The sequence below is a fragment of the Palaemon carinicauda genome, chromosome 8, assembly GCF_036898095.1.
Source record: "Palaemon carinicauda isolate YSFRI2023 chromosome 8, ASM3689809v2, whole genome shotgun sequence".
Classification (NCBI taxonomy): Eukaryota; Metazoa; Arthropoda; class Malacostraca; order Decapoda; family Palaemonidae; genus Palaemon; species Palaemon carinicauda.
In genome coordinates this window covers 83,501,793-83,529,292 of record NC_090732.1, presented here as the reverse complement: position 1 = coordinate 83,529,292, position 27,500 = coordinate 83,501,793, and the positions used below count along the sequence as shown (strand labels likewise).

Here is a 27,500-nt window from a genome sequence, read left to right as displayed (position 1 = left end):
CTCTATAATCGAAATCTTGTTATTCGATATCTCGAGGGGAATGCAGGAACAAATTCATTTCAAGTGCTGTACAGTACATCAAATATAACATTTGCGCTGGTTCCGTATTGTAATGTTCTATTATGCAAAACAAAAATTGACAGAATATAATGAAATTGTGTATTTCCCAGAAATAATGTATGCTGTACATGAATAGTAACAACAACTCTAACATGTACAGTGGGGCAAATCATCAGGAACCAAAAGAAATTACGGGTTAAACATAATAAAATAAAATCAATTACTACAAGGTATTTCACCTTCATTAAAAGGACAAACAAACTCTTTTCTCTAGCGAAAAAAGAGACTAACCATGGCAATCAGCTAACAAAGAAAGTTACTTAGTATCACAAAACAGTAGCAAAGAGATTGGTGATAAATCAAAGGCCAAGATACGATCACAAATCATTAGCCACAAAAGGTGTCACAAACAAAAAGCCTAAATCTTTTATAACTGACTTGTAACACTTAGCGAAGAAAAACAGAGACGTGATCATTAACTATTACAAGAACATTTTGATCACTCTCGAGGTATGCGAGACAAAAAGGCAATAAAATCTTTAATAATTAGCAATGTGGTTTGCGTCTGAAAATCGAAAAAAAAAATTACCAAAATATGCCATTAATATCCGTTTTTCAAAGGTATCATCACTATTTAGGATATAAGAATAGCATTGGTACTACACGTTGTGGTAGCGTATTAGAAACGTCCTTGTGATATAGGGAAGGGTGGTTTGGGGCAGCCTATGGGTCTACCTGCTGGGGCATCAGTAGCTATATCCTGGCCCTTCGTAGCCCTAGCTTGATGGAGAGGAGCCTTGAGCTCTCTTCTAGGGCATTGTCCTGACCATTGCCTCGGGCATTCATGAGTGACCTTTAAACCTTTAAAATCAAAAATCATTTGATAACATTCATCAATACGAATATGACCACTAATCAACAATATTACCCAAATACATACATACATACATACACACATACACATGCATACGTACATATATAATATATATATATATATATATATATATATATATATATATATATATATATATATATATATATATATATATATATATGTGTGTGTGTGTGTGTGTGTGTGTGTGTGAGTGTGTCTAAATAAATCACGAAACCTGACACGCGATGGGCATAAAACATGTATTGTAACCACGAATGCCTATATACATACATACATATATATATATATATATATATATATATATATATATATATATATATATATATATATATATATATATATATATATATACGCAAAGGAACCACTTAATCTTATATTTCATATTTTCATTTTCCCTGTGGTTCTTTTGCATCTGAGCATCACCTTTCCCAGTGATTTATACGCATATATACATATATATACATATAAATATATATATATATATATATATATATATATATATATATATATATATATATATATATATATATATATATATATATATGTATACTGTAGATAACTCACTATCACTTTCTAGATAACAAAGATAATACCCAGTAACCTTATGAAGGACATTTCTATCCACAAATAAACTGGAAATACTGTCCACTGACTAAAAATCCATTCACTACGCAGAAACAGGAGCTGGGTTACTGTCAGGTAACCCAAAATCTTTTCCATGTTATTTACCAAATGTGTAATTATCCAAATGATAAAAGGATGAAATTAATCACCAATATCTAAGGATGTGATCTTTATGAAACAACAAAATATGCTATCATTTAACTAAAGAAAATACTTTATTAATGCTTAGTACATGAAAATTGAATATCGACAGTAATGAAAAGTGTGATCATTACCCAGTAACCAAATATCTGACTTTGATATCATCATAGAGCTTCAAGATACAAAAGCTAAAGTTCATTACAAAACAAAGTATTGCTCAGGTAACTCTAGTTACCTTCCCATTCTACAAATTATCTTAGCATTCTACTACTGTAGTCACCTTCCCGTTTCCATTAATAATAATAATAATAATAATAATAATAATAATAATAATAATAATAATAATAATAATAATACTATTATTATTATTATTATTATTATTATTATTATTATTATTATTATTATTATCATCTAAGCTACAACCGTAATTAGAAAAGCACGATGCTATGAGCCCATGGGCTCCAACAGGGAAAAATAGCCCAGTAAGGAAAGGAATTAAGGAAATATATAAACTAAAAGAGTAGTGAACGGTTGAAATGAAATATTTTAAAAATAGTGACAACATTAAAATAGATCTTTCATGTATAAACTGTAAAAACTTCATAAAAAACAAGAGGAAGAGAAATAAGATAGAATGGTGTGACCGAGTGTATCCTCAAGCTAGAGAACTCTAATTAAGACAGTGGAAGACCAAGGTACAGACGCTATGGTTTGATTTTGGAGTGTCCTTCTTTCTTATCTCCAAAAACTTATAACATGCTATAAAACATTCATAGCAATGGGGGAAAAGAAGTGCAAATTAATCATCAAATATTAAATTCAAGCATTTAAGAGATAATTGTTTATCAATCCCTCAGTGTAACAAAAGTACACTAATTTCTTTTAGAGTTTTCCCTATCTTTTTTTTTTCTCTGACTGATTTTACATGAAAGTTTATTCACCTTTCCGATAAAGTCAGATGCTAAAAGATACATCCAATCGATCAATCAACAATAAACAGCGATTGTCATCATCAATATGAAATTGTACCGAATGGAAATTCAACACAAGTGGGGCTAACACGCAATGAAAGTTTTACAAAGCAAAAATTGTATTGATTTTCAATAAATATATCCAATCAGTTGTTATACGTGTAAGACAACAGCGAAACAAAATAACAGTTTTCCCTGGATCAATGTACTTTTGACAAATCATGAGAAGCATCATTTTTATTACTTTTCGATATATAATTTATATCTACTGTATATCTATATCTATATCTATCTATCTATCTATATATATATATATATATATATATATATATATATATATATATATATATATATATACATATATATATATATACATACATATAAATGCATGTATATATATATATATATATATATATATATATATATATATATATATATATATATATATATATAAAACATTTTGGTCTGTATATCCACAGGAAATTCCTTTATGATAAATGCTTCTGGCTGGGCAAAGATTTGAACCTGTGCCTCTTAGTCGAAACAATGCAGGCAGGGACTCTTACCAATCGAGCTATCAAGAGAGATATAAGTTACAAAGTCAGACATATCTTAAACTTAAAACCAACCCATCTCCACTAGGATATATGATTGGTGAAATTGCAACACGTGGTTATTTATCATAAATGAATTTCCAGTGGGTATACAATTACAAAGATAAAATTCGATATTAAATGCCATTGTGGTTGATATTTACACTGAATAAAATCACGAGTGTTAGTGATAGAATTTCATCATTAATAACCGCATGTTGCAAACACGTGGGGATACCTTAACGTGGTGACAGGGTTTGTGAGTCGCCAAGATCAGCAAAGCTGTACTAGTCAGCGCCACCCATACAAAGTTGCTTGCTGTGAGGAGTCAGACTAGTTTCTCCTACCATCACCAATCCACAATTTTAATGAAATAACCAAACCCTAGACATAAATAAAGGCATGTCTGAGGCCTTCGTCTCCTGACATATATATATATATATATATGTAAATTTATATATATATATATATATATATATATATATATATATATATATATATATATATATATATATATATATATATATATATATGATGAACCAAGAGGTCAAGAACTTTCTGGATTTTCTCATGTAACTGTATATAATGGAAGGCTGGGCAATCAATAAACAGTAACACCCAGGTAGGTAGTCGAGTGTAACCTGGTTGAAGTACAATAGTTTTTAATAAGGTTAATATGATAAAAAAAATTACCAATGGATAAAATGAGTTCATAGATGCTGGTAATAGCAAGGGGAAAATATCTCTCTCTCTCTCTCTCTCTCTCTCTCTCTCTCTCTCTCTCTCTCTCTCTCTCTCTCTCTCTCTCTCTCTCTCTCTCTCACACACACACACACACACACACACACACACAAACACACACACACACACACACACACACACACACACACACAATTTGACAAATACAAAGGTCTCTAGTTCAACGTTTGTGGTACTTTGGACTTGAGGGAAAACTATGTGTTTTTAAAAGAGACACATTCAACACTACAGATTGTGAAATATGTCTTATGTGACGTCAAACAAAACCAGTTATTAAAATCAATGGTGTGAAAATAGCTCTGCTTACAATTCACGCCATTTCTTTCATCAATGTTGTACTTAGTATTCTACGCTAACCTGTCTGATAATATAGGCAAATACAAAATACTTCTTAACTGGATTAACTGGAATTATGCTATGCTGGAATGCAAGTTTTGTGATGCCTATTACTTTCGAAAGATGGTTTTGCCACAGAAGTAGGCCTATGTGAAATGGGCAAAGAAATAGGCAGCTGCTGTTCATCGTTGCTTCCACGCACAACAAAGACCGTGGTGAGAACACATATTTACAACGGCGTGGATCACTTGTAGAAATTGTTATTTCAAATAAAACACCAACCAATTTCAGTTTTTTCCTGAGCATTTCTAGCTATTTCAATCATGTTTCAACATCTTTCTTTAAAGGGATGAATGCATCCTTTTCTTAGAATTATCATTATTATTATTATTATTAGGTATGAAAATTCCAGTCATCTGTGGGTTTAAAATTTCTATAGGTCCTAAAGATCTACCTTGCTTTTTTTTCCAAAGTACCTCTCTAGTGTAGAATGCTAAAGAAACAACATAGTGTATTGCCTGGCAATCTGTTGAACGGGAGTTCGAGCACCAATGAAGCTCTACAGTTTCTAGTAGCGTCTAAACTCTCACCATCCTTGTGAGCTATTTGTGGTGGTTTTGGAGGAGCCTATGGGCCTACATGAGGGTCATCAAAAACAAATGATTGGCCCTCTCTGGTCCTAGCTTGATGGAGAAGGAGCTGAGGCGCTGATCAGATTGAGATATATGGCCAGCCTCTAGGGCAGCGTCCTGTCCCTTGCCTGTGCTATTCATGAGCGACCTCCAAATAAGAGATTGGGGTCAAATCATAAATGATGAATCAACAGATTAATATAGTTACCAAAGAGTAAAAAGCGTGTTAAGCTTCTTCATAGCTCTCCACAGTCTGTTCGCAATTCTTAATACAGGATCTGCAGGAGTACATGAAGCATTATGGGTTTCAAAAACATAATTACAATCTCGATACTAATGCTGACTTCATCTTTAGAATATGTCTATTATAGTCAAAAGTATCAATAGCGTGATTGACTGCCCTTCGTCTAACCTGTCACAGCCAGCATCCAAGTACATACATTGTCTTTAGTATTAATCAAATCAATACAACACTTATTCTAGAGGTCAATACGGCAATCTGTTCAATGGTGTTGCATTAGTATTTACATTCCCCTATAATTCCCTCAAACAAATTATTTTTTCAAAATCTCGAAATGGAATTATAGACACTACTTTTCCTACCTTACTTTCACCTAAGTTTTGAGTTAAATCTTCCTTGGAAGGTATTACTGCATCTATACGTGCAATTTCAATGTTCCAATTACTGACTTTCACCATTTCCTTTATTTTAGCAAAAGTTGGAGAGATTCGAAGAACTGAAATATCGGTCGAATCTTTTTCCACTTGGAAATTGTAAAGCTTTTTCTTGTTGCCTAGTCACCTTTGTCATAAAAAAACTACAATATTCTCGTTTTAAGGAAAATTACGAGTGGTAAATAACTCACTCAATAAGAACGAAAATAAAATTATGGACAAAAGTCTGTTTATACTTGTCTATTCTTTGTTTGTGATTAATATTATCTTATATTTCTTTTCAGTTTCACGCATTTCTTTTCAGAATTCTTTAACTGAAATGATACTTTGAAAGCAGAACTGAGATCATTAGGACCTACGAACATTATGCATCAACAAATGACTGAATTCTAATACCTAAGATTTCAAGCCCGTTATGGTGCTTTACTAAAGTCAGTAACCTTATCATTAGAATTTTTTATCATTATAATCATTATCATTATTCATATTTTATTAAAAACAAATTCTGATATTAAGCCTTAATCTTTTCATTTATTTTTTTAACTCTCGAAATATCTTTAAAAGATACTCTCTATTCCAAATATTTAGCATTATTATTATTATTATTATTATTATTATTATTATTATTATTATTATTATTATTATTATTATTACATAACAAAGTCTACATTATGTCTAATGAAAGAACGAAGAGCAAAGAAAAAAAGAAAATCTTAATGTACAGTATAGTAACACTGGATATGTATAACAATAAATGGTACTGAATCTATATAATCGGCTCAATATATAAAACAGTGCTAATATCCTCAGAAGAAATACCGTCCTCACAAGATTATAAATTCATGTCTGCTTTATAATTTTAAGGACAACAAATTAATATTTATATCACTCATATCACAACCTCTGATTGTCCTTAACAGTATAATATGCTATGCCTTCAACGAGTAGTACTTTTAAGTACATATGCCCGTTGAGTGCATGTAGCACTTCTTACCTTTTGGAAGAACCAATAGCGTAAGAAAAAAAAATAGAAATTAGAATTAAACTTTAATCCTTGGCCTCAAAAAACTTAAGATACAGGTGTTATAGAACATGTTGTCACTCTTACTTATGCATCTAAACGTGTAAAGTTTGATAACCATCAGCAACCACTAGAGACTAGCAACTGTGCAGATTAACCTTTCATTTACATAGAGCATAATTAAATGTTAAGAGGGATGATCCAAGTTTACAATTTGCACCTTCTGTATTATCAGAAAATTTCCTGACATCATTATGTGAGGGTTTATAGAGCCCTGATCATCAATTTGTTTTATTTAATGTATTACAGGTAAATAATTTTGCAACTTATTATCATTACTATTATTACTTGCTAGTTGGAAAAGCAAGATGCTATAAGACCAGGGGACCCAACAGGGAAAATAGCTCACTGAAGAAAGAATACAAGGAAAACTAAAATATTCTAAGAACAGCAACAACACCAAAATAAAAATTTCCTAAACTATAAAAATTTTACCAAAACGGGAGGAAGAGAAATAAGATAGAATAGTGTGCCCGAGTGTACCCTTAAACAAGAGAACTCTAACCCAAGACAGTGCAAGTCCATGGTACAGAGGCTATGGTACTACCCAAGACTAGAGAACAATGGTTTGATTTTGGAGTGTCCTTCTCCTAGAAGAGATGCCTACCATAGCTGAAGAGTCTCTTCTAGCCTTACCAAGAGGAAAGTAGCCACTGAACAATTACAGTACAGAAATCCCTTGATTGTGGTCGGGAAGTTCGTATGATTGGCCTTGATTTTAGTGCTGCCTTTGACCGTGTTAATCATGAGGCCCTTTGATTTCAAACTGAAACAGTTGGGAGTGGGTGGGTCGTTTCTTAGCATTATTATTGATTTTTTAAGTAGTAGATCTCAAAGAGTTGTTGTTGATGGGCACCATAGTGAGTATAGGAATGTGATATCCGGTGTTCCACAGGGTAGTGTTCTTGGCCCATTACTTTTCATACTATATACACATGACATGTGGTTTGGCCTAGAAAATAAGCTTGTTGCATATGCAGATGATGCTACTCTCTTTGCATCAATTCCATCACCTGAATGTAGATCTGGGGTTGGTGAATCCCTTAATAGAGATTTAGCTAAAATTAGTGCATGGTGCAAATTATGGGGTATGAAGTTGAATCCTAACAAAACTCAAAGTATGATTGTAAGTAGGTCAAGGACGGTGGCTCCTCAACATCCGGATCTCAGTATTGATAATGTTTCTTTAAATTTGTATGACTCTTTCAAAATTTTAGGCGTGATTCTTGACAGCAAATTTACTTTTGAGAAACATAAGGTCTGTGTCTTCTTCAATTGCACAAAAAATTGGCTTATTGAGAAAGTCTTTTAAGATATTCGGTGATCAATCTATTCTGAAGAAGTGTTTTAATTCTTTTATTCTACCTTGTTTTGAGTATTGTTCTCCTGTCTGGTCTTCAGCTGCTGATTCTCATCTTAATTTGTTGGACAGAAACTTACGGTCTATTAAATTTCTTATTCCTGATCTAGATATTAATCTCTGGCACCGTCGATCAATTAGTTCATTATGCATGTTGCATAAGATTTTTCATAACTCTGACCATCCTTTACATTCAGATCTCCCTGGACAATTCTATCCTGTTCGTAATACTAGGCAGGCAGTTAATTCTAATAGCCAGGCCTTCTCCATCATAAGACTCAATACTACGCAGTACTCTAGAAGTTTTATTCCAGCTGTTACCAAGTTGTGGAATGATCTTCCTAATCGGGTTGTTGAATCAGTAGAACTTCAAAAGTTCAAAGTTGGAGCAAATGCTTTTTTGTTGACCAGACGGACATGAGTCTTTTTATAGTTTATATATGACATTTTTGTTGTTGACGTTGTTAATAGTTTATATATGATATATCTCTTTTGACATTACTTTTTTTAGAATGATTTATTGTTAATTTGTTCTCTTCAGTTATTTATTTCCTTATTTCCTTTCCTCACTGGGCTATTTTTCCCTATTGGAGCCCCTGGGCTTATAGCGTCTTGCTTTTCCAATTAGGGTTGTAGCTTGGATAGTAATAATAATAATAATTAGTTAACCTCTTAGATGAGGAAGAATTGCTTGGTAACCTCAGTGTTGTCCAGTGTATGAGGACAGAGAAGAATCTGTAAGGAATAGGCCAGACTATTCTATGTATGTGTAGGCAAAGGAAAAATAAACCGTAACCGGAGAGAAGTGTCTGATGTAGTACTGTCTGACCAGTCAAAGGACCCCAAATCTTTCCAGCTAATATTTATATAATTTTCCTTTGTAAATCTCATTGTCTTCATTGCCTAACCCTAAACTTTTAAAGCGTATTCTATAACACTAATAAATTTCTTCAAGAAATTTTGTAACTATTTCTTTCAAACTCTATAAATTCTTCTTCCATATTCACGTTCCAGCTAGTAACATATATGACTTTTATCTTCATCGCTATTCTTGGTTCTTGGTTCCTCATTCTACAATGCCGAATTGTATTTGTATGAGCAAGACGTGTAGCAAACGATGCAACAATGATTCACAGAGTGATTGATGCAATTCGATCCTTAACTGAAACTGTTTGCAGATACTGCCGATTTGTTATCATTAATTTTTCTAACTAAAATTATTCTTCCCTGTCTGGCTATTTCCTATAAGACCGATCATGGGAGAACTGAGTGTGTCTAGACAATTTAGAGGGTGCAAGGATATAGTGTTTGTCATGAAACAGTGATAGTACATACTGTACTTATGATAAAATCGATAACGAGTCATTGCACAGGTTGTTGAGATTGTTTAGTATAGATATACAGTAGATGATTGGTTTATGAGAATAATGGAACTGGGTAATATGTTATGGAGTAGGACTGGCTGCCTTGTTTTGAAAATAGTTCCGCGACAAGGTTGTGTTATGTCTCCTATGCTGTTCAACATCTTTGAGGGTACAGGTGTGAGAAGTCAAAGAAAGGTCACTATATGCTGGTACGAAGTTGTGGGATATGGCAATGAATTGTGAATGTATTCTGAAATGGTTATGGTTTGATATTATTTATTTATAAATATATATATATATATATATATACTGTATATATATATATATATATATATATATATATATATATATATATATATATATGTATATATATATGTGTATATATATATATATATATATATATATATATATATATATATATATATATATATTCACTAACATTAAGCTGCTTACTCTCCCAGGAGAGACTCAAGAAAAGAATAACAAAAAAACTTGCACAATAGAAATTCAAACAAAATTAGTCGCTTCATACCCCTACATACAAAGGTATTTAGCAGCAAGTTGAACCCCTTAAGCCTGTCTCACACAGAACACACGGTTTATACGGTTGGCCACCCGTGTAAACCGTACATACAACCGAACCAACCGTGGCCTTATCCGAGTTACACTTGGGCCATTCGAGTGTATCCGTGAAAGCCGAGTATGATTTTTGAAACTTTAAAAAAAAACTGGCACGGGTGCCATGCCCGTGTATAGACCGTGTGAGACCGTACGAGATCATATATACAACCGCACATGAAGTCCACTCTAATTGGTTGGTTTCTTGGTTATTTGTGACCCGACACGTCTCACAAACTCCTGAAACAAGTCAGCATCAACACGGAGGAAGTTCTTATAACACCTGGGGTCCTCTCTGTTTAGTTCATGTAACAGAGTATCATATTTGACCAAACATGACCCTTCTGTTGAGCCATTTTCTTGTCCAAACTTGCCTCCTTCTTCTTCTTCTCCTTCTGTTGGCTTGTTCTTGTCTCCCCTCACGCCTTCTGGCCAAAATAATCTCAATGTCTATCAGTCTTATCATGATTTCTAATTCCCTTATTCTGTCATCTGCCATTTTTATAACTTCTCTGTTGAAAGTTCGAAAATTTATGAAGCCAAGCCATCAAAACGAGTCAATTTATATCAAAACATACACGAATGTGTGATAATTCGAGCATAACTCGAACAAAGGTCGGTGGGACCGTATGTAAAGCCTGTAAATGTCCAGTTAATAGAGTAAAAGTCGTGTTTAATCGTACTAGGCCGTAACAGACCGTACTTGGAACCGTATAACAATCGTATGAAAATCGTTTGCAAATCGTGTTCAAACCGTGACAAACCTTGCTTGACCGAGTATATCCGTGCTTTGTTCGTACATACTAGTGCTACATTCGAGTCTAAATCGTACTAACTCATCCCCAGCCACGGTTGGAGCTCAATACTTGTACCAGTCAACCCGTGTATAACAGAGTATACCGTATTGGAATCCTGTGCCCAACCGTGTTCTGTGTGAGACAGGCTTTACACACATAACATTATTAACTCCTACCTTGCATGTACTTCTCCAATTACCTCACATCAAGGTCCTTCCTTACGTCTTCCATTCTTTCTCCAAGCCGGAACCACCTCAAAACTCTGAGCCATCCTTCATCTTATTATCATCTTCATTTCATTCTGTATCAATTCTTCCTAAACCATATATGGTACATAAGTCACCTCATCTGAATAGGTTCAACCTTTTTTCATTCGTCTTTTAAATCCAAATTTTGACAAATATATATATATATATATACATATATATATATATATATATATATATATATATATATATATATTAGATATATAAATAGTTTTATACATATATATATATACATATATATATATATATATATATATATATGTATATATATATATATATATATATATATATATTATATATGCATATACACATACAGTTATATATGTACACTATATATATATATATATATATATATATATATATATATATATATATATATATATATATATATTTATATATACATATATATGTATATATATGTATATATATATATATATATATATATATATATATATATATATATATATATATATATATATATTAAGCAAAAAAACATGTCAATATCTCATTAATTCTACCCTAGGAATAACTTGTTCCCAAAGGGAAATTATGTATTATATGATAAGGGCATTTACTCAGGCTAGTATTCGCACAAATTACTTAGGAATTCAATTCAAAGGTGGTAGTTGACTTATGCATTCACCTATCTCTTTTGAAAGTTGTATCGATAAAATAACTCCTACTTTACTATCAAAATCCAAAGACGAAGGTTCGATTCCTAGCCAGAAAACGGGCTTTTATCAAAATAAATACTGTGACGTGCCAGAAAGAGGTGTGACCTAATGACAAGCTCCCAAATAGCTAACCTTATTAAGCAAACAACCTACGAAATTTTATTCTCCCAAATGTGACAAGAGGGGTGACAAACTGAAAGTGTACATTCAATGGCTTTTGTTAATAAGATTACATTAGTATAAAAATAGACAATATATTAGCGGTAATATTCATGATTTCGTATTGGAAAGCACAAAAGGTCTCAGAAGTGTTAGTGACAAAACTGTCGATATATATATATATATATATATATATATATATATATATATATATATATATATATATATATATATATATATATATATTATACGTATATATCTATATATAATATATATATTCTATACATATATATATATATATATATATATATGTGTGTGTGTGTGTGTGTGTGGGTGTGTGTGTTCGTATGTGTGCGTATTTTATGAAAAGTCTTTACAATTTTACGATAAATAGGCGTATACTCATCCAATAGGCAACAGAAGTGTCTTTATAAACATAACTATTAGTGCATTTTGATGGCATTTGTGGACTATGAAAAAGCGTTTGATAGTGTGCACCGGCCAATTATTTGGAGAGTCCTGCTTTATTATGGAATTCCTCTTAAATATGTAAATTTAATTATGTGTTTTCATGAGCATGGCAAGTTCAAAGTTAATGCAAATGGAGTATTATCACAGGAATTTCCACTGAACAGCGGAGTACTCCAAGGGAATGTGTTGTCACCTATGTTGTTTACCTTTTTTATGGATTTTGTAATGCAAAGAACAGTTTTGAGATGGTGGAGAAGGATCGGACTGGATTGGTGATAGGAAATTAGCAGACATAGAATATGCTGATGATGCTGTCCTTGTTAGCAGAACACCACAAGATTTGCAATGTTCGCTTACCAGAATGCATGAAATATCACACGAGGTTGGGCTCAAGATAAATAGAAGAAAGACAGAGATGAGTACGGAGTATGCAATGGAAGATGAAATGTCATAGGAAGGAGAAAGGATTAATGAGGTAGAATCATTTAAATATTTAGGAACTATGATCTCCAATACAGGGTCTTTAGAATTAGAGTTTAGTGAAAGACAAAAAACTAAATCAGACAATGGCTAGGTTAAGTAAAATTTGGAAATAAAATCACCTGAAATTACATAGGAAAAATCCGACTATATATCAGTTTAGTTGAATCAGTGTTACTGTATGAACATGAGTTGTGGTATAACAAGGAAACAATCTCCAATAGATTTTATAGATTTGAGAACAAACCCCTCAGAAGGATATTGGGAGTTAAATGGCGGGGCAGGATTAGAAATGACTCTATGAGAGAGATTACTTGAGTACCATATGTGGATGAGATCATGATGTGGGGTAGATGGAGATGGTTTGGCCATGCTCTTCGCACTCCCTGAGAGAGATTTGTTCACCAAACGTTCAGCTGAGCTCCATAAGGTACTAGAAGAGTTAGAAGACCTAGGCCTACGAGGCTGAGAACTATGAAGCGTAATGAATGGATAAGTTCAAGATAGAGATGACTGGCGAAATCTAACCGAGGCCCTGTGCGTCAATAGGCCTAGAAGGAGATGATGATGATGATCATGATAATGAACACGATCATGATTAGTACATTACAAAATACAGACAACACGTGTCCTTTATACACCAGACACCTACTCCAAACGTCCTTTTCAAACACGTACGTCACAAACACAGACACACAAGTGTTTTCTCCATTCCTAAACACCTGGTCACCTCAACTCTGCAGACCTACAACCTCATGTAAATGTTCTTTCAAGAGGCATTTTCACAGCGCTTAGCACTAGTTACCAGCTTTCTTGTGAGACAACATCGTCCCGAAACCAAATTTGATATCCTTCCTTTCGGTGGCAGTCGCATTTCTACCAGCCCTGGAATCGTCATCGGACGACGAGGGATATACCCCAGGTGAGAATAACACGAGATTGTTACTAGTAGATTATCATCAACACTTGTGTAGTGGTTGTCGGCCGGTTGCAGGTGAGAAAATCTACTGCTGGGTCAGTCTAACGTTCCCGTTTGTTCGTTATAGTCCAAAGAAGTTTTTGTGGTAGATACAGAGCGAAACATTTTTATATGAAAGCACTCATAACCAGTAGAGCAAAAACTACATGAAGATCTCCCTGTTCTAAGATCATCTCTTCACTTATTACAAGAATATTCAATGGCTTACAGAGGTAAATGTGCATAAAGACATCCACATACTTGTTTCGACAAATATTAATTTTCATGTGGCATCATACACCATCAAAAGAAATTCGAAAACTTTACGAAGCGCAGAAAGTACATGCTTTCAATAGCGTACAATATTTAATACCCGACCTCACCCCCCCCCCCCCACCCCACCCCCAGCAAATAATCAAACACTGCTTAAAACACACTGTATAGAAATAAAATTAACTTCGAGCCGTTCCCATACATCGAAGTACTTACGTGTAAAGTAATATTCAGTTAACCAGTATCCCTATACATGAATTTGGAAAAAAATATTTTCTAATCATAAATGAGCACCCTGGCAGGTTAATCAAAAATTTATTGATAACAAAGGGAACACGAGTGTTTGGAGTGAGATCAAGAATACAGCCTTCACCTTTGTCTTTTTCTCTCTCAACACCGAGCATCAATCAATAACCGAAGGACAAAGGTAAGTGTCAGTTATACAGAGGATCTCGGGAAACAAAAGACTCTTGCTGGTTCCTACAATGGCACAAGTCTGTTCATTTCACACCTTCAGGACATTTATGTCTCTCGGTTAAATTTGTGCATCTTCGTAGCAGTCACGTACCTCGATGATACAAATGCGCTGGGGTGATGTTCGTTTATTTCCAGGACTTTCGTTCAAATCTCAAAATTTTGTAAACTTTAGTAACATCGGCGTTTCCGTTTTTTATCTGTGAGGATTGTGTTAAAATAACGATATTGGTACAATGTCATAACAATAATTTTCAATGACACTTGTACAAGTCAGTGTTATTCGTATTAATGTATATTAATGACATTATATACTTCAGTGGCCTCCATAGGTACTATATACACGGCACCCATGCATCTCAGATCATCTCTTTCGATAGATTTATTTATATTGCCATTCTTAAACTATTTGTTGTAATCTTTATTCTACTTGATAAAAACAATACGAGGACGCAATTAGTACCAGTAAATGTGAATTTGATTATTTTCTTTAGAATAACTTAGTAAAACATTTATTTACCAAACAATTTATCTAAACGTATTAACAAATATCCATCGTCTAGACCATATTTTTTTACGCCCATTTTCAGGAATCTATTATTTAACTATTTCCAATTATAAGGACATTACAACACTAAACGTTCTTTGCAACGTTTTGTTTTGACTTTTCCCATCAGTTCGTTTGATTCTTCTCAACCGTCGGTCTTTCTTAACGTAATCCCTATCTACGCAGAGACGGCTATATTTTTCTTTGAATATAGGTTTCTTTTGAAATACCATGTCAAAAAATGATAAATCAGAAAAAGAATAAAGTAAAATCACGAAATAAATAAGAAAAACTTTAAAAGCTTATCAAAGGGCGTAAACCGGATAAAAAGATGGAATAAAAATATGTCACACTTAATCATGGAGCGGACTTGTAAAATATTCCTTTACGAAGGATATCAGTCACGATTTGATGGCGTCCTTCAATATTTTCTCTTGGAAATTTAGAGCGATCTCTCTAAGGTTCAATAGTAGCAACAAGTACAACGAAACTAAAGAGCGAAAACGGTTGCATTTGATAAATGAATAAATAAATAATCTATATTTATACATATATATATAGATAGATAGATAGATAGATATATTCATATGTGTATATATATATATATATATATATATATATATATATATATATATATATATATATATATACATATATATATACATATATATATATATATGTATATATATACTCACACACATAAATATATATACACATATGAATATATATATATATATATATATATATATATATATATATATATATAGTATATACATACAGTACAGTACATACACTACATCTGTATGTAGTGTATGTATTGTACTGTATGTATATACAATATATATATATATATATATATATATATATATATATATATATATATATATTCATGTGTGTATATATATATTCATATGTGTGTATACATATATTTATATGTGAGTATATATATATATATATATATATATATATATATATATATATATATATATATATATATATATATAAATACTAGAATGAAAGCTACTTTCTCAACTGATAACTCGATAACTCAGTTGAGTTATCGAAAAGCAGTACAAGTTCCTAAAATCTTCCTTCTCATCTCGACAATATCATTACCTTACCTTTTTTCTATCGTCGATAAAGATGGCTTATCTTCACATAGTCAAAACATAATCGACAGACAGTATGAGATTCACAGTGACTTGTATGATCTTCACTTGAGTAGTCAATGATTCATAATTTGTTTCACTTTTAGGAATATCAGTCACTATAGTTACTTTCACGGTTAATTACTACACACAAAATGCAGACCCCTGATTATGATGCTAATCGATCTTGAGTTCAATGTTCATTCATAATTTAACTCCATCTATCAGAATTTTTTTTATGTTCTGTGATTACCAAGCACTGAGTTTATCATCAAATACAATACCATTGATTACGATTTCGTAACTTCCATTATGACTCCCATCTCTTTTACTGGTGGCTGTCTGTGGTGAACAGATATATAAGGGAATTAACACAGACACATACGCGAGTATCTAGAATGACATTCAAATACGTAAGATATGGATCATTTACTATTATTACAAAAAAAAAAAAAATATTGGAAATCAATACTTCCCCTCTTGAAATTGCACTGAAGACAGTATGAACAATTAACATTTGAATTAACGCAAAATTAACCTGAAACTACTTATATTTTTATAAACCTTCATATAAAAATTGGATAACTTTTGCCATAAGAATACGAATGAATAGATTCACACTATAAATCGGAGAGTGACCAAAGAACTTATCTTTTGAAAAGATATTGTTAAAAGAAACATAATTGAAACATCCATAATAAAGCCACGGTATGTACAAGAAGGACGACGTATCAGTAACCAACATTTTCAAACAATTAGGAGGTTTCTTTGCATCTTTGATGTATTTTTAAATCATTAGACCTCAGGGAGATGCAATAAAAACACGGAAGCGGTTGCTCCATTCTGCTGCCATCTTGAGACATCGCGCATTCCAGTGATTTGTCAGTAACAATATATATATATATATATATATATATATATATATATATATATATATATATATATATATATATATATATATATATATATATATATACCATTAAAAGACAGGAAAAGAGCAACAGATACGAAAACAAAATAAGATAGAGGATATTCTAACAAAATCTAAGAAAAAAAGGGACATAGGTAGGACATATATATATATATATATATATATATATATATATATATATATATATATATACATATTTATATATATATATATATATATATATATAATGTAAATGAAAAATAATAGATGAACATTAAGAATAAGAGAATGGGTCCCTAGAGACAGCAAAAAAAGGCAGGGGAAATCAGCGAAGACAAGCTAAGAAAATTTGCCAGTATATATTGGCATGGAAACACCAAGTAGGACACGTCTGAAGTATTTGTCCTGCAGTGAACTACAACCCCTGATGATCATAATAATGCATTATGATATATATATATATATATATATATATATATATATATATATATATATATACATAATATATATGTGTGTATATATATACATACATATAGATATATACCGTATATATATATACATATATATATATATATATATATATATATATATATATATATATATATATATATATATATATACAGTGTATATATATATATATATATATATATATATGTATTACATGTTAGATATACATATACTCTACATACCATAGCCTATATATATCATCATCATCATCTCCTGCGCCTATTGACGAAAAGGGCCCAAGTTAGATTTCACCAGTCGTTTCTATCTTATAGAGCTTTTATTTCAATACATCTACACGCCATCATCTCCTGCTTCACGCTCCATAGTCCTCAGCCATGTAGGCATGTGTCTTCTAACTCTTGGAATAAAGTTAAACGTTTGCTGGACTTTTCTCTCTTGAAGAGTACCAAAAGCATGTCCGAACCATCTCCATCTACCACTCACCATGTTCTCACTCACATGTCACTCGAGTAATCTCTCTCTTATTGTTCATTTCTAAACCTGTCCTGCCATTTAATTCCCAATATCCTTCTGTGAGCATTGTTCTCAAATCTACTAAATCTGGTGGACATTGTTTCATTGTCATACCATGACTCATGTCCATAGGGTAACAGATCTCATTAAACTGATACATAGCCTGATTTTTATATGCCATTTAAGACTATTTGATTTCCAAATTCTACTTAACCTAGCCATTGTCTGATTTGCTTTCTCCAATCTTTCACTAAACTCTAATTCTAAAGACCCTGTGTTAAAGATCATAGTTCCAAAATATTTTTATAATTCTACCTCATTAATCTTTTCTCCTCCCAATGATATTTCATCTTCCGATGCATATTCCGTTCTCATCATCTCTGTCTTTCTTCTATTTATCTTGAGCCCACCCTCCCGTGATATTCCATGCATTCTGGTAAACAAGCATTGCAAATCCTTTGGTGTTCTGGTAATAAGGACAACTTCATCGGCATACTCTAGGTCAGTTTATTTCCCATTACCTATCCAGTGCAATCCTTCTCCACCATCTCCAACTGGTCTATACATTACAAAATCCATGAAGAAGATAAACAATATAAGTAACAAAGCATATATATATATATATATATATATATATATATATATATATATATGTGTGTGTGTGTGTGTGTGTGTGTGTGTGTGTAAATATATAATCGATAGTTGAAACTTTGATATATATTCTTCTACTTCGCTCTATATGGCAAATCGGAACCATTCTTTTTTAATGGTAACAAAAGGCTCAAAATGTTCCAACCATTTACTTTCATCAGTACACATTTCAAGGAATCCCACGGAAAGCTAAGAAAGGTATTTCTATGTCGTTATCATTCATTATTAAAAAGATCTCATAATCATTTACCAATCTCCCGACAGATCACCGAAGTAGTTGACCGATGACAAAGCAAAGTTAGTGCACGATAAGAATGAAATCATATCGGCTAAAAGGCGTTAATTAATCCGTCTAACTTACTTAAGGATGAAGGGCTTTGTGACCAAGATAACCTGAATTGATAGGAATAGAGGACAAGCACTATCACCACTACTCCTCTTTATAAATATTTTAATATATCTAGCAGTATCATAACTACTGCTGATAATTATATACAAATATCATTCTATATATTTCCTCTTTATAATAAAGACCAAGTGTCCTGGAAAATGTACATACATATATATATATATATATATATATATATATATATATATATATATATATATATATATATATTCCCGGTTACGTTGATCGGCATTTATAGACGTATAACTACTCAGTTTCTCCAAAGCTGGCATCCCTCGGGAGTAGGTAACCCGAGAGGAAACCACAACTGCCGTGTTGTAGTAAAGAACGGGGGAGCAAGCGGTAAATCTGTGCATGTGCACGTCTGCATACATATCTATCTAAAATATTTAGCCATCATTCTTACGGGTCGCGTACTCTAGTATGGAACATTTTCCTATGCTTTCTAAACATTTCTGTACTTCTATATATAACTTTAATAAAAAACAGACGCATAATCGTATTTTATTTGCATTATTACTGACTGCAATTTTTAATATTGCTGCTAATAATTGCAATAACTATTTTTTTATGAAAAAGAACCAGTTGCACTTCAAAATGAATCCAAGCTACTAGTGAGCATTCCCACAAAAACCATCATATTTCATTTATCAGCTCCCCTTTTCATTCTTCACATTATCGATTCCACATATGAACTTTACACATTTCTATAGTAAAATGTCACACGTCAAATCTTATTGTTTTGAGAGAGAGAGAGAGAGAGAGAGAGAGAGAGAGAGAGAGAGAGAGAGAGAGAGAGAATTTCCGTCAAACTGTACCTTACAGAATAAGATGTTTAGAACATACAGTACATACTATTTACCAGTTTAAATAGTTCGTTACGTAATCTGATTAACTGAAAAGATTTAAAATCCTAATCGAAAATAATATAATACACACACACACACACACACACACATATATATATATATATATATATATATATATATATATATATATATATATATATATATATATATATATATAATCATCTCCTACGCCTATGGAAGCAAAGGGCCTAAGTTTATATATATATATATATATATATATATATATATATATATATATATATATATATATATATATATATATATATATATTGATGTATTGGCAATGCCACTCAGAGTAACAGGATGTGTTTGACAGTAAGCAGAGCAATGAGAAACTGGAACTTCCTCATTCCTGTTTTCTTAAGGCTAACCTAACTAGTTTAGCTTTTCGATCTCGTGAAATTAAAGCTCCCTTAATGGACCTTGATGCTTGTGGCATTTTTCCTTTTTTTTATAAAAACTGCAGATTTCTTAGCTCCAATGTTTATATGTTATTTTGCGCAAGTTACCAAGAAGAGGAGCTTTTAGCACTTGTTGGAGAATTGGTAATGTTACTCCATTATGTAAATGTGTTTGTGGTAGCTCAAGTCCAACTGATTACCACCCAATTTCCATATCTCCCATATTATCTAAAGTTTTTGAACGTCTTTTGGAAAAACGTCTTCATAGGCTTGCTGAAGGTAATCATCTGTTCCCTAGTTTGCAAATTGGTTTTCGTAAAGGCCTTGGAGCATGTGATGCCCTTCTTACAATCTCCAATGCTGTACAGAAATCTCTTGATTGTGGTCAGGATGTTCGTATGATTGGCCTTGATTTTAGTGCTGCCTTTCACCATGTTAATCATGAGGCCCTTGTTTTCAAACTCAAACATTTGGTCGTTTCTCAGCATTATTATTGAATTTTTAAGTAATAGATCACAAAGAGTTGTTGTTGATGGGCACCACAGTGAGTCTAGGAACGGGATATCTGGTGTTCCACAGGGTAGTGTTCTTGGCCCACTACTTTTCATACTATATACACATGACATGTGGTTTGGCCTAGAAAACAAGCTTGTTGCATATGCAGATGATGCAACTCTTTGCATCAATTCAATCTCCTAAATGTAGATCTGGGGTTGCTGAATCCCTTAATAGAGATCTAGCTAAAATTAGTGAATGGTGCATATTATGGGGTATGAGAATGAATCCTAACAAAACGCAAGGTATGATTGTAAGTAGATCAAGGACACTGGTTCCTCAACATCCGGATCCCAGCATTTATAATGTTTCTTTAACTTTTTATGACTTTTAAAATTTTACGTGTGATTCTCTACAGCAAACTTACTTTTGAGAAACACTTTAGGTCTGTGTCTTCTTCAATTGCACAAAAAATTGGCTTATTGAGAAAGTCTTTAAAGATTATTGGTGATCAATCTATTCTGAAGAAGTGTTTTAACTCTTTCATTCTACCTTCTTTCGAGTTTTGTTCTCCTGTCTGGTCTTCAGCTGCTGATTCTCATCTTTATTTGTGGGACAGGAACTTATGGTCTATTAAATTTCTTATTCTTGATCTAGATATTAATCTCTGGCACCGTCGGTCATGTAGTTCATTATGCATGTTGCATAAGATTTTGTAAAATTCTGACCATCGTAGAACCATTTTACGAGCGAACTTCAAGCTCATTTGCGGCGTTGCCGATTCTACTTAATCCCGATGCATTCGCTTCACTAAGAGAAGGGAAGGAAAATGAAAAACTAGGAGATATGGCATACACGTTGCCACATCTTCACTGGGTCAGTTCACTGAAACCTTTGGTCAAATCCTATTAAATGCTTGAAGATTAGCTACCACATTCATTGTCTCGCACAATGGTATACAATGTCTATCATTTTTTTTTCTAAATGGGAAATGGATAATCAAACTCTTAAATTTGGAATTGATCAAGCAATCAAACGTGTCACAGATGCAACCAACATATCAAAAATGACTGTTTCAGATTTGCAAGGAAAATTGGGTCAAGGCTATTAAGCATACTGATAACATTCTCAAATAAGATATGGAAAAAGACGTCTGTATTAACTATTTCATGGAATCTTTTGTAATAGAACAAACTTCATCTGTCGATGAGTCACCATAACCACGTTTGCTAGCTGAACCTTTGTTGTAAACATTTTTTTTTTCCATTAATTAAATAGATTCTAAAATAATACAATCGCCAAATATCCTATATTAAACTTAGTTATTTAATTCCTTTGTAAGGAATCCTGTCTTTTAATAATCAATCAGAATTGAGAAATTAATTTCTTCGAAATCAAAATTAAGATTATTTTTGTTAGTGTGATAATCTTTTTATAACAATTTTGCTCATTGTCATATCTAAGAGTTTCAACTTGTCATCGCCGTGGTTGAAAACAAAAAGAGCGAAGGAAGCAATCTAGAGAGAGTACCAAATTAAAGGATTATATTCTTAGACCGTTCAAATCCGGGTGAATGACTTATTAGCTTACCTTTTTTTTCCTTTTCTTTGCTCGCCCATAGATTAAAGTGGTCAAGCCAGCTGGGCTTTAATAATGACTCAGGGCCGCAAATGGGCTCCGAGTCAGTCCGAGTTCGCTCCTAAAATGGTTTGACTATATACTGTATTATAGGCATGCAGTGAATTCTAATATATTCTATGAGCTAACCAAGGGAAAGGCCCGTGCCAACAAAAAGTGTTGGCTTTAATACACACAACCATTAATTCTAATAGTCAGGCCTTCTCCATCGTGAGGCTAAATACTACACTGTACTCTAGAAGTTTTATTCCAGCTGTGACCAAGCTGTGGAATGATTTTCCTAATCGGGTAGTTGAATCAGTTGAACTTAAAAAGTTCAAACTTGCAGCAATTTTTTTTTAACAGGCTGACATAAGTCCTTTTATAGTTTACAAATGAAATATGTTTTAATGTTGTTAGTGTTTTTAAAACATCTTATTCTAATTGTTCATTACTTCTTATATCCTTCCCTCACTAGGCTATTTTTTCCCTGTTGGAACCCTTAGGCTTATAGCATCTTGATTTGCCAACTAGAAGCTTAGCTAGTAATATATATACATACATATATATATATATATATATATATATATATATATATATATATATATATATATATATATACCCAGACACTTGTTCTATATTATACAGGGGATATATCATCATCATCATCCGCTACTAGTCCACTGCTGAACGTAGGCTTCAGACATGTCCTTCCACTTGCGTCTGTTTATGGCCTTTCTGTGCCAGTTCACGGCCGCAAACTTCCTTAGTTTGTCGATCCATCGTCTTCTCTTCCTTTCTCTACTTCTTTCACAATCTCTGGGGATCCTTTTATTCATTAAGAACAACAGGGGAGATCTATATATATATATATATATATATATATATATATATATATATATATATATATATATATATATATATATATATATACTGTAGATATATATATATATATATATATATATATAGATATATATATATATATATATATATATATATATATATATATATATATATATATGCACAAGCAGCATCCATTATATTACGGCAACACCTTTGCAATACTATAAACCTCCACCTCTTTTAAGGTAAAGTTCCAAAGCAAAAAACTAATCTTTTTCTGTGCTGCTCTAATTTTATCTATTTTTTTCCGTCGTCAGATGTTTCAGACATTAACTCGTTGAAATTGACAGAACCTATTCAAAAAGGAACTATATTACTTCCAAAAGAAATATGAAACCCGTATTTCTAAAATACATAGCGTACACATTGATAATCATTTACATTCTGTCAGGTATCCTGTTTACATTAAACTATCAAAATCTTACACAAAACTTTAATAGTGAAAAATTAATATTTCATTCACTCACAGTACATGACATTGATTTGCTTAGTTCAGGTAAATACAGGGTGATCTTTCACAAAATATATTGTGTGACCAGTGTTTGCAATGAAAAAACATGCAATTATTGTCGAAAGTTAATTGGCTATTGTTTACATAATAGCTTTTCATTCATTTTTAAACATGAATTGTATACTGTACATAGACGCGACTTTCTTCCAGGAAAAACTGATACATTTATCCCAATTCGCATTATATTGTTTGTAGTTTTAACTAGTTTTTGCTTTATCGTTACTTGCTATCAATAAATAAACAGGTATCTTGAAAAATTAACTGAATCGTTCATCTTGGTCACTTACTGGGGAACTTTTCAGTTCAAGAATAGAAGTGTTTAGGCGCTCCTTTCCTTGTGAAATAGGGCAACCCACGTACCAATGCGCAAGTACTGCACTAGGATATATTTTTGTAAACACGGGCAAATGCAAATACAATACACTGACTACAAGTAATGGCGGCAGTATGTTAAGAGAAATTAATTTTGAAGTACCATCCTTCTTTCTGAACAGATTTACAATGATCACAAAGTGGCGAGAGTTTTTCTGGCTCAACAATGGTCACGTAAGACTTCCGTATTTTCACTAATTCATAAATGTTAGCCATGCTTATTCATTAACATCCCAATGAGTAATCAGCCATCTAAGTCAGCATGCATTGTTTTCAAAGTTCAAGGCAGTCGCTGGCTTTAGATCAGAACTTTTCTTACACTCAACAAGACAGGGGAACAAGTACAACGGACTATAATATTTCGTAGGTGTGGACATATAAATCCCATCACGTTAGTTTCTCGATGGGTCGGCAACATCTGCAGCACATTGCACAGTTCTCTAGAGCAACCGAACTTGCCTCACTTTTATATAATTTCAGACTTAACTCGCATTTAATGTTATTTAGATCAATGTTTTTCTTTATAAGACGACGTTTGGTCTGTTGCAACAATTTTGATTTCTTTCTTGAAACACTCAACTCCTTTTCAATACTTATGATTTTCAACTTTAGAGTATCAAGTTCATTTAGTGAATTCTGTGTTGGGTATTCTTCAAACGTAGAACCACCAGCTTCTTAGAATTGTTTTGGAAGTTTTCTCTTCTCTGTATTTTTGGGCTGCAAATATTCAGGGAAAGCTTCAAATACACTTGGTATAACACCACTATGCAAACAAACTTTCGATGCCGTTCGATTAAAGTCCTCTTTCTTAAAATGCTTAGAGCACAGGCGTGAGTAACTTTTTGGAATAAAATTTTCACGTCCTAATGCACGAACCCATTCATTTCTCAAGGCTTCGTCTTTTGGAAAAATGAAGAGAAAGAGAAAAATAAATAGAAATGTTCCAATGTCTGAAATAAAGCTATTTCCATCATAATTACATATACATTATTTTTACAGAATAGATGGTTGACAATAAAATCAGAAACATAATCTTTTATATATTCATGAATAAAAACCAACATTCTCAACACAATAGCAAATCACTACTCACGATGAAATGAAATAGATGAATTGGAAACCTTCTTCAAATTTCCCGTACATCTATAAGCAGAACAAAAAGCGGGCATCGTTAACGAAGAACAAAATATTGGTTGCCTTCCCTAAACACAGGTCGGGTTAGGACTGACTCGCAAATTCCAATACAGCGGTGGAGGTTAACCCAAGGCCAATAGAATTTAAAATTCTATTGGCCTTGGGTTATTATTATAATTATTATTAACCTGGGAATCGAGAATGTTATATTGATTAGTATGCGTGTGTCTTTCAAGGTGTCTTTTTGACTTCGCTTTATCTGGCCCAGGGGACTCTTGAACCCACATGGTCCCAACCCCCACAGGAGAGGATTAACGGATAAATGGCTGACACAGTGAGTTTCAGCCCTGTAGCTACCTTAATGTTTTAAGAGGACTTAGAGCCAGAATACCAGCCAGGTGTTGGTAGAACATATGGTTTTTATACTCACTTGTGCTATGTAATTTGCATTTACCTGGAACTGAAATTTGTTTTAGATACTCTTCTCTAGTTTACCGCTATGCCCACTCTCCTTTTGTTGTTAAAAATTCATGAATACTTGTTTACCTTGCTCATGTTATGATATTAAGTCTGTGCTTGAAATGGTACATATAACTTACTGCAGTCGTTCATTTGTATGCAAATTATATCTGAAGTAACTTACTGACAGTTTGTAGCAGTCTTTAGTTGAATAATCCTTGTCTTTCTATAGATATCTATTCATGATAACTAGCATTCACCTTCTGATCGTATAATGTTCCATGATTATGAGAGTACATACATGCATAGTATGTATGTGTAATACATACATAGTAACTACGGCCGGATTCCTCTCGTTCAACAATCTATCCATTCTTCCGTATCACCCATCATGAGACATGGACAAAAGGGAGATGCTCACCCCTTGGAGGAATAATAATCCAAGTCTCACCCCATTGATATCAAGTAGGATTGCAATGATAACCCTGTGCAAGTTCTTTTGGCTGATCAAATAGAAAATTTAGATGGCTTGATAAAAAGGGCTGAACTAATATTGCTCAAAATTAAGAAATATTTTCTAAGAAAAGGGCTATTATTAAATGCCACTAAAACACAGTGCATGTTTGTGGGTAGCTCACAGTATATTAGCAAAATTCCAAATGACATTATAATAAAATGCGATGGTGATGAAGTAAACATAAGTCAACATGTGAAAAATCTAGGTCTACACATGGACAGGTACATGACATTCAGTACTCACATTGACGAGCTGAGTAGAAAAGTTAGTGGCATTCTAATGTATTTAAGTAGAGTAAAAGATTACTTTGATGATACTACTCGAGCTTTTATTGTGGAAAGTCTGGTCTTGAGTGTAATAAACTACTGTATTAAGATATGGGGGTCTACTAATGATATGCACATGGAAAAAGCTCAAAAAATCCAAAACTTTGCTGGTAGAGTAGCCGTTATTGGGGTGAAAAAACACGATCACATCACCCCAACCCTCCAGCAATTAAAGTGGATAAAATTAAAAGAAAAATGTATGTACGATGTTTGTGTTTTTGTTTTTAAAAGTTTGAGAAAAGAATATCCCAACTGGCTATACACATTTCCTACAGTTGGTAATTGTAGGAATGCATTAACCAGACAGAATGAAAATCTATATGTAGACACCTATCGAACGGATTTGGGTTCACGCTCAATGGCAATAAGGGGCCCAACTTGCTGGAATAAACTACCTCTGGAAATAAGAAAATGTATAAATGTTAGTTCTGATTTATTCAAAAAGAAACTTAAGCAATATTTTTTAAATTTTACTTGAATGTATATAAATCTTAAATTTTTACAATCCAATTATTGTGAATTTTATGTAAATAATTTATATTGTTATGTAACAGAATAACCATTTTATAATGGAATAAAGGTTTTTGAC

General features: G+C 32.7%; 1 protein-coding gene across 3 annotated transcripts in view; it reads left to right on the top strand.

The window, feature by feature from the left end:
* LOC137645784 (innexin inx2-like) overlaps positions 1-27,500 on the top strand; it is a 272,165-nt gene that overhangs the window by 76,244 nt on the left and 168,421 nt on the right. The window contains exon 1 of one of the 3 annotated variants that reach the window (XM_068378711.1): positions 13,757-13,878. The exons of 1 other annotated variant lie outside the window; for it this stretch is intronic. Coding sequence is in view for 1 of the 2 variants with exons in the window: in XM_068378708.1 (XP_068234809.1) it covers positions 14,135-14,147 (13 nt within the window). In the remaining variant the exon portion in view is untranslated. Of the gene's footprint in view, positions 1-13,756; positions 13,879-14,119; positions 14,148-27,500 lie in introns of those variants that run through there. One more of the 3 variants, XM_068378708.1, reaches the window with a different exon arrangement.